Source organism: Myripristis murdjan, chromosome 9, assembly GCF_902150065.1.
Source record: "Myripristis murdjan chromosome 9, fMyrMur1.1, whole genome shotgun sequence".
Taxonomy (NCBI): domain Eukaryota; kingdom Metazoa; phylum Chordata; class Actinopteri; order Holocentriformes; family Holocentridae; genus Myripristis; species Myripristis murdjan.
The window spans coordinates 22,394,088-22,404,238 of record NC_043988.1 but is presented as its reverse complement, the minus strand read 5'-3'; the positions used below and the strand labels follow the sequence as shown (position 1 = coordinate 22,404,238).

Sequence of the window (10,151 nt, the reverse complement as noted above, 5' to 3'; positions counted from 1 at the left end):
CACAAGAGAGCAAAGACAGTATTAGAGATAAAACAAGCAGATACACAACTAAAGAATAAAATGCAGTATGATAAAATATACTGCAATAATAGACATTACAAACCCAACATAGACGGCAAGTGGTAGAAGTCAATAAATCAATTTCTTTAAAATCACTGAGCAGGATGAGAAAGCCAATGTTTAATTTACCCTGAAGCTGAACTGTCCCTTTTTCACGAGTGCTGATATGTAGTATTCCCATGAGTTAAACTGAATAATCATAATAATAAGTATCCTGCTTTAATTATACTGCCTTTAATTACAGTTATATTTTTGATAATAATAATTTTGCCGAATTGTTAAGTGTTACATGATTATTGTTGCATGAGGGCTCCTTTACCCTTTCTTGTGTGTTTTAAGGGTCTAAGGATCGTCTTCACCGATGCATCTCGTCTGGTTTTACGGCTGAGTGGGAGTGGAGGAGGGACGGGTGCCACCATCCGCATTTACGCCGAGAGCTTTGAAAGAGACCCTGAGAGACACAGCAGAGAGACACAGGTGCAGAGGGAGTGTGTGAGTGTGTCTGTGTGGGTGAGATGGAGAGAGGTTCTGTGTGTGTGTGTGTGTGTGTGTGTATTTGCACGTCTGCATGCGTGTATGTATTCATGTTTGTATGTGACTGAGGATTATGAGCTGTAAGCCATAAACCAGCGTCTCACTTTCAGATTGGAAGATGTTAAAACCCACTGCTCAGTTATTACTACACCCACTTGTTCACTCTTCAAAATTATTCTTTTGATATGTAGGCTAGTCTTCAGACAGTTTAGTCCTTGTACCACCTTGCTTTTATTGAACTGATATCAAACAGTAGCAGAAGTAATATTTGTATTGTCTTACCTTTTAGTTACCATTACTCATCATCATTATTTTTTTTCCCATCTCATAAAGTGAAAGGAGGTGCATTGTTACATTTTTGATCTATGTTGTCTCTTACTTTAAATAAAAGAAAAAGAAAATAAACAGCAACAGAGGCACTAACACCACCCGTTAAACACCATTTCATGACTGCGTGACACGATTGAATTTGTTTGATCTGTAGACTTTGGAGTGATTAGGATCTGTAGCTGCTCATGTGGCTTTCGTTGTTTGGCTTTTGGGATAGGTAGTGTACTTTAACCATAACCAAAGGTTGTAAAGCTGTAGCCATGATGGCTATGCAGTATCATTTATGTTTGGCCATCTAACCATAAGATTTTATCAAGCAATAAGAACTTTCACATAATGCATAACTAGTGGGAAAGGATTTGCATATTCAGGGATTTGGCTGTTCTGTGTGGAGTGTGTAGATTGCTGTGTGTTTGTGTCTGACTGACATTGTTGTGTTTGCTTTGAAAGGCTCGTAGACTTTTGTTTGGGTGACTTATGTACTTGTTCACTGGTCTAAGACTGGATGCCCTCAATTATTTCTTAGCATGTCTCACTTAAACGCATATGATTTTTTTCTGTAGATCTTTATGCAGCAATATTCTCATAGGATGAAAAGAGTAGATTTTGCACTATTAATTCACACTTTGTCTTTGACTCATACGTACCTCAGTGATGAACTGTCTAGTTTATCACTGTCTAGTTTATGTCTAAATGCTTCAGTTTATGTCTAAATGCTTCAGTATTTAATTATTTGATTCCAACACTAATTGAAGGACATGTTTTTTCTTCAATCCACTGTATATTGGTCATTGTTTGTTGTTTGACATAGTAGCCCACAATCATTCAGTTAAAAAAGACATAGAAACAAAGCGTCCTCATTTTACTTTCTATATTCAAGGTGGTAAAGCTGTGTTGTTCATGTAACAGTGTGATAATGTTTTTCATACTGTCTGACCCATACTGAAGCCAAACCTTGAACAATCTATCATTAATATTAGATCATAAATTTACTTCCTAATCATCGTGGCCCTTATCCCGGGCACATAAATCATCAGACTTGACATATGTGATTAGACAACATCCTTACTTTATTAGGCTAGATTACGTTTACTGCAAAATTTCCTCACAAACAACTTCAGCTAAAGTTTAAACTGTGTAGCCCACATTTAATCCTACTTTTCAAAAATGTATTTTTGTTTGTGTGTATTTGTGGAGCGCGCGCGCGTGTGTGTGTATGTGTGTGTTTGTGTGTGTGTGTGTTGTGGGGGGAATTTATGCTGTATCAGATCGCACTATCCTATGCAATCCAGGGTAAGAGAACACCATAACAATAAAACTCATGGCCAGTCAAGTCGTTCACTGTGTGACGCAGGTGACACAGCATTATCATTCTTTGAAATTTTTACACACTGAGCAATGTGACGAAGTCTAACCTACATGAAAGCGGACACATAAACATGTTTGCTCTGGGTCTTGTTGCTGTGGTTTTGTGCAAGCCGAAGGACAGAGGTGACACCGTTGATGTACCGGGACGAGATCAAACACAAGCCATGACACGGCGGTAAAGCTGTTATTAGACCAGACTTATTAGACCTGCTTTTATGAATGATCCATCAGTTAACCGACATTGATTCATAAAGTAGGCTTAATGTGCCATAAACTATGCCTCCATTTGATCTTGCCTCAGATGTTGGCGCAGTTTTGACATAGCTTGGGTGACACAAGTTAAATTAGGTCATCTAGCCTACTTTGAAATATGTTTATGAACGGCACTGTATTTGTATCAGACATCAAACTCAATTGAAATCTGCTGCACATGCTGTCATACTTGATAAAAGCCATGATTTTACAATCACAGACTAATTTGAGGCTTACATGATAATTCCAGGCCAGCAACTAGGTCGATGCGTGCTTGAGACAGTGTCCATCGACCACTGTAATTTAGTGTGAGAGGGTCAGGGCACAATCAATGCTCTCCTGACACAGTTATTTATCCATCCTTGGGCTTCCAATAATAGAAAACCTGTTTGATTTTGTGAGAAAATCTTGGGATCTGTAATGGTGTAACAAATACCTTTGTGAGTGGGAGAAACTGCAGGTTTTGGGGGGAAAAAAATCCTGTTCATTAAATGCAAAAGTTTGCACAATTCTTGGTTGCTGTTCGCCACTTTATAAATTTTCATATCCAATCACATTTTAAGCAGCACATCTGTATCCAATATAAACATTGCCAACACAAATAAACAACCTCATACTGTAAACCCTTCAAACAATGAGACAATCAATTTGCGAGAGGAAAAATGTTTTCAGTACAGTGAGTCAAAATATGCAGAAGCCAGTATAAGGAAAAGGGTGTCATACTGCACTTCTTCAGATTTAAGAAAACAAAATTTAAAGGTCATAAAGTCATCTAGGATCTTTGTTAACCTCTATAGATATCAAGCAGAAAATACAGCAACATTGAAAGAACTCATCTTCATGAGTGTCTTGCCCAGCCCACCCCTGTTATAGTGTCTTATAACTGATGAAAAAAAAAATCATTTTTTCACAACAGAGATAAGTAGCCTAATTAGAGCAGAAATATAACAGGGTACATAACAATAATCTGTAACATGTTGAAAGGTACACTCAAAAAAGCAGTGTCAGCAGTGTGTGTTTCTCACTGCAGGTGGTGCTGGGTCCTCTCATCGCCATCGCCCTGAAGATTTCCAACATCCACGAGCGGACAGGGCGCCGTGGCCCCAACGTCATCACCTGAGCAAACAAGAAAGCACACATACACACACACACACACACACACATGCATGCACACACATGCAAAATGCAACCACCTGAACACCTGATGCAAGAAATTCAAATGAGCTTTCCCTTTACTCTCGTGCCATTTTCACATCGCCTCTCTGTCACTTCTATCTCTGTTGAGTCAGTCTCTGTTTTTGTGCCTCATTTCTGAAAATGATGGGAAAAAACGTGCACTGCTGACTACTGGAGCATGTCAGGTTCACAAGGAAAAAAATAGTCGCACGCTCTTTTCTCACTTGTTTGTTGGCCACCGTCATCTGTCTTAGTTGTTGAAAACTAATAATATTTAGTGGCCAAGCCATGAAGGCTATTTAAGTCCTCTATGAATCAGTAATGAATACAAAAAGTATATTCCTAACATAGCAACGATATTATCTATGAATGTGCAAAGTGCCTTTATGTTTGTGAGTTACATTTGTCAAGAATTGACTGCGGGAGCTTAAGGGCGTCGTCCGTTTTAATTCACAGTGCTGTTTTTGTATTACATCACTTTATGCCGTGTTCACTCCTCACAATGCTTACGCCTATCCACTCATAAATGTCACAATGTTGTTTTTCAGTGAGTTCATCATTTCATGCAAACTCTTATCAAACTGTAAAATAGAGCAGACATTGCATCACCACTAAGATATGGAAGTGAATTAAAACCCAGTTAGTTGTCTGATATAAAATCAAGATAATGCATATCTTGCTCCATGAGGAGCAGCCTTCAGAAGTTTTCACTTCCAACAGGATGGAGACGTGAAATACCAAGCAGCCTTAGCCAGATAAAGTCACAGGGAACACTTTGGGCTCTTTATAGTGATCAACAAAAATATACTATGCTATGTGGACATTTTTGTTTCTTTCATTAATCTTTCTGTTTTGCCTTTTGGGAATGCCATATAACCCTATTTAAATTGATTGTGTCTTTTTTTATCCAAATAAATTCTTTTGTGTGTAATCCTGATTATTTTATTTGGTTTGTTATGCTATATGCAATTGGGTTGTTATGTTATATTAATTATACATGTCAGTGGTTTTCAAAGTGGGGTTCCCCAGGGGTTCTAAAGGTGCCAAGATATATGTGTCTTCATTTCAACATATTTTACCCCCACTACTTTGAATCAATTTGTTACTGTTCATGTATGACATCTAAACAATTTATTACTTAATTTATTACAAATATCAATACATATCATACATATCAGATTATGTATGACGAACACGGATATGAAATATCTGTGTCCGTCATACAAAACCACCTCAAACAAGAGTCTAGAGCGTAACCAAAGTCAACTTAAGGTACCATAAGATGAAGAAAAAAAAACAAGAAAAACAAAACAAAACTGGGGTACAGCATTTTGCCGTGGAACACATGAAAATGAGGAAACAGTCTTTTGTCCCCTGTGCACACAGCCCTTGCATTTGAACCAAGTGTGCCATGTGTTAACGCTGTGGTGCAGAGATAAGAAATAAAGAGGGTTGATCTTTATTCAGCCTGAATGAGAGACAGAGAACAGGATCTCATAAACACACTTATTGCCATCATTATATGTTGAGGATATGCCAGTGGATATCCACAAGGATACGTTCATTCAGTCAGGCAGACATTACCTGTGAGCCATTACAGGTTATTGCCTCATTCAACTATTTTATGATGTCAGGGGTTATGCGTGAGGTTAGATGAGAATCACTGTGCATTTATTACTGTAAATTTGTCGCAGAGTTGTAGGAATTGGTTTTGGGTTCAGGCAAAGTTGCTGATGTTCCATGGACTGATGTCAAATGTGCAGGCAGGTGTTTGGGTGAACGAATGTCCTCAAAACACAGGCTAGGCAAATTAACGAGCACACGCATCTTTTTCACTGGTGCAGGTCAAGGATTACGCTGCAAAGTTCAAAGTAGGTCTGCACAACTTTCTTGCTCCATCAGTTGTTTTCAGGATTGCAGACGAGGTTTCAGCCGAGTTGTTTTTCGTCGTGTGGTTGGGACAGCGGACACCATTTTAATAGCTTGTTAGGACATCACATGATGTCATACAAGATATACAAGTTCAGCATAGTCGAATACACCTGTCAGCATTCAAATGATAAATTATTGACTTGAGCGTATTGCCTCCACACATGTTAAATTGTTAGGGGATAGGCCAACAAGCAATATAGATGATAAATGATATGGATGTGTATTTAACACATAAGTACAGTTCAATGTGCAGTGCAATCCTAACAAGCCAAAAAAAAAAAAAAAAAAAAAAAAAAAGGCCAAGTCAAGTTGTCGAGATATCATGATGTTTGTAATTTGATACTTATTTGAACTTGCATCACATTGTGTAGGAGATTGAAGGAGATTTTGTTTTTAGGACTTACAAGTATAGTATTATTGTTAATTATACAAGAAGGTGTGAAAAGAGCTTGCCATATAATGGAAAAGAAAGACATTAAATTGATACTAAAGACATTATACATGCGGTTGAATGAGAATCAGTGTGCATTTCTTACTGTAAATTTAGTATAGAGTTTCATGAATTGCTTACATGAAGTTTCTGATGTTCTGCTGATTGATTAAATTACCTCAAATCACAAGCTTGGCAAGTAAAAGTAATTCACACATGGATCTTTTTCACTTGTGTACTCCCATGTGCAGCACAGCTAAATTACAAGCTAAATTCAGCCAAGTTTGTCACATCAGTAATCATTGTATTAATTTGTAATTTTGTACTTATTTGAAGTTATCACAGGCTACATGTTCAAGAGATTTTGTTTTTAGGACTTCTTTATTAACAAATATAGAATCAGTATGAATTGTACAGAAAAGTGTGAACAGATACTGCCATACAATATACAAGATTATCATTAAATTATTAAAGATGCTTCTCATGTTCAACAAGAAACATTTGCAACTGAAATGAAAATGCAATATGATTCAATACAGCTTTAGTATCTTGAATAATAGTCTTACTCTATCACATACTTTCACTCCAGTACACACAGCGGTATTGACATTACTTGAAAACGTACAGGTATTTTCAATCTCAAAAGTGCATACATTGGATATATAGTGCAGGTAAGAGGGAGAGTGCTCTCTGTACATCCAGACTTACATAGAAACAACCGGATAAATATTGTTGTCAGCTTTGCTTCTTTTACCTAAGACCACTACACAGGTTCACAACTCAAAAATACAGTTCATGCATCTCATAGATGGCTTTAGGAAACCGGACAGCAAGGTAAAACACCAGTCAGCACCATGTGAGCAACATCAAGATGCCAGTACCTCAACACCTCTGTCCCAAAAGGCAATTCCACTTTACAGACCTTCACATGGGCCTGCTAATGGCATGGTCTTGCATGAGGTCAGGGACCAGGGCTGAGTTCACAGGTCAAGGCCTGAGCAAGGGTTCAGGGCACAAAGGCAAATCAACACCTCCCCATGGTCCATCATTTAGTGGCCGTGCAATCCATCTGCATGCGGCAGGTCCCTTTTGTGTGGGACTTTCTTGAAATGAAGTTAAGTTGCACTGACTCAGGGAGTCAGTTCTATCCAGGATCAGCAATCCTCCCTATTTTTTCAACCAATTAGGCAAAAACATTACTTCTCCCAGTGTCTGGGCACTGCTGCTCCTCTGCATCAGCATGTCTCTGGAGAACAGGCGCTGTCTCAGTGTAAGGAGGAGGCTGCTCCCAGCTCCATGTGCAGTCGGGGCTCTCCGAGCTGTCCCGACAGTACAGAGGAGGTGCCAGGCTCATCGTTGTGTCCACGCTGTCGATCACCACAACAGAGTCAGTGGCTGTATCAGGACAGGCCTGGATCCCCTGGGACTCCTCATAAGACGGAGGGTAGGAGCTGGGTCTGCAGAGGGAAAGACACAGGACGAATCGTTGCTATTGGCACTGACTTTGTCAAACTGAAACTGTATGATTGTCATTTATAAGTATGGACAAACCAGTTTTACAGTACATTAGAATTTTTCTTGAATGTGTTTTGAAGCTAACACAAAAGGCAACATTTTCCTTGCACATTTCACAGACTACTTGGGAGAGATACTTGAAAATGACTAATGATTAGTTTGATATTTGGAAAAAACAAATAGGTCACTGTTTTGCAAAGAAAAAACGGTTGCTTCGACACAAATTCCCTCAATATTTGGTATTCAGCAAAACTAGTTAAAATGCTCACATTTCTTTAAATTTTAGTACTTTGTAAGCCTAGCTCAGCTGCTTTACAGTACACCACAGAGCATCTTTATACTACTTTTTTTTTGGTTCACCACATGCAGTGAGACTCATCCTGACCTGTCAATAGTGTAGACATGGATGTGCCGGCTGTGTTCTCCTCTCTGGTACACTTTGCTCTTTATGCTGTGGCAGATGGCCCAGAAGACCCCGGTGAGCATAGCCAAGAAGCCACAGGCAATAATGACATAGGCGAAGATGACCCTCAGTGTGAAGTGGTAGTTGGCCTGCAGAGACACCAGGTAGGCTCCAACACAGATCAAGGCAAATCCCATGCCAGGCAGCACCACACGGGCCAGGGAGCACAGCTGTTTCTTCACATCCATGTTCATTTTCCCCACTCGCTGTTTCTTTATAGGTGTTTCCAGGTTTCCTCTATTTTTCTCTGTCTTGAGAGTTAAGTTCTTTCAAAGATCTTGAAGCTACAAGGAAAAGGCAGGAGGTTGTTAGGGAGGAGTATTGTATTTTGATCTCTAGCTGTGGTGCCAGTCCAGGATTAGACTCACTCAGTTTTACACATGCCTGTCACAACTCAGTTTTCACACAAGTGCTTGCACCAACAAAAGGAGCTGCACTTGAAGGTGTGTGAGTCTGTGAAAGTTTGTCTTTGTCCCCTCTGGAAGAAGGGGAGGTGGCTGGCATGTGCCTGCCTCCTCGGTTGTATATTAACACAGCATTAATACGGTGCCACGGGTATAAGAGGAATAGGGCTGGTAATGGAGCAAAAATAGACTCTAGGTAAAAAAAACAGACTCTAGGTAAAATTCCTTGGGGTGAGAGGTATTAAAAATGACACAATGACAGCAAACTAGATGTTATCCAAAAATATATCTGTATAATCTCAGTTCTTAAACACTAAGAATGGGTTGGATTGTTACTCAGAATTTGTAATTTCATTTCAAACATTTACTGAAAAAAGCAAAAATGTGAGGCTAGGTATAGATTACAACAGGTACACGCAGTCATTTCAGTGTGGGATGTGTGATCTATGAATCTGAATGTATGGATGGTTTTCTGTGTTTATGCTATAAATTCTGAAAAACACTATATACTAGTAGTAGTTGTAGTAGCAGAAGTGCTTTTTGTTTTCATTCTGCAAATGGCAAAACCTCAAAACAGCTGTGTATTTTTTAATGTGATAATTTAGTCTTTATTAAAATAATCCGTGAGCCCTCTACCTCACAGCACCACAACAAAATAAACAAATTAATTAACTATAAACTAGATCATTCATTCACATCAGTTAAAAATGAATGCAAATTTTAAACTCTAACTGACAGGTTCTGTCTACTCTTTTGACTGCATATTTGTACACATTATGCAGTTGGCTACAGGGGTGGAAGGTGTTTTGTTTGTACAGTTTCAAAAAATTTTCATAGAATAAGTGACCGGCTGTTGGGTGTGTCTGTTGTTGCATCAGACTGTTTGACACAGCACAATTAAGAAGTCATAAAGTGACTTTTCCATAAACCTGTTTTCCAGTATGCTCTCCCAGGCTGCTGTTGTTTGGGCATGCTTTTCTTGCAACTTGCAAATTTGGTGCAAATTTATCCAGTGTGAAATTTGTGATGGGGGCAGATTTTGTTCAGCAAGATTTGCATACAAACAAAGACAGCAAAACTGACAATTGAAAAGATGCTTTCAACAACTCTGAACACTTTTTAATTTGTCCTCCTTATTGTAATTTTAAACTGAAGCTGTGCTTAATTTTCCACATGTCAGTTTAAATTTAGAAATAATTGCATTTTTTGTGCAGTAATGACAAATGTAAATGTAGTTGAACTGAATCATACAATTTCATTACAATTAGCCAGTGCTTTGTTAATTTGATTCAAATAAACTCATTTTACTTTCCATTTGCATTTTTTTTTTTGTTCAATTTTATTATCATACACATTCAAAGTAACAGACATCTCGAATCTGAGATCATGCAAATCTTTTGAAAGGATGTCAACGGATGACACTGAAACACTTTGCAGGCACTTTGGCCTCGAGGCATATTGTGGCAAGCAGTAATGTTCAAAGTCATTTTACAGTAATATAGGACTTCCTTGTTACATAAAACTGAATAAACTCTGCAGTAAGCAAGCACTAAACAGCACTGGTCACACCTGCAATAAAGACAGGTGATCCAAGGACCGGTTGTTAGGTTTTCTACAGTCAGTGTTTGCTCATATAATACACCTTCAATGGCCTACTGTGCTATTTCATAAAGATTTGGTTTGAACT

The 10,151-nt window shown here is 38.5% G+C and overlaps 2 protein-coding genes across 2 annotated transcripts in view; one reads left to right on the top strand and one right to left on the bottom strand.

The window, feature by feature from the left end:
• Window positions 1-4,182, top strand: part of pgm5 (phosphoglucomutase 5) — a 27,173-nt gene extending 22,991 nt beyond the window's left edge. Inside the window, exons 10-11 of the mRNA XM_030061160.1 lie at window positions 400-537; window positions 3,575-4,182. Coding sequence (XP_029917020.1) covers window positions 400-537; window positions 3,575-3,664 — 228 coding nt within the window. The 3' untranslated portion in view covers window positions 3,665-4,182. The remainder of the gene's footprint in view (window positions 1-399; window positions 538-3,574) is intronic.
• Window positions 4,183-7,265: 3,083 nt separating this feature from the next.
• Window positions 7,266-8,248, bottom strand: LOC115364740 (transmembrane protein 252-like). The gene is made up of 2 exons (XM_030059305.1): window positions 7,983-8,248; window positions 7,266-7,539 (listed from the first exon to the last, which is right to left on the bottom strand). The coding sequence occupies exons 1-2, from the start codon at window positions 8,246-8,248 to the stop codon at window positions 7,266-7,268; spliced, it is 540 nt and encodes a 179-aa protein (XP_029915165.1).
• Window positions 8,249-10,151: the final 1,903 nt, after the last annotated feature.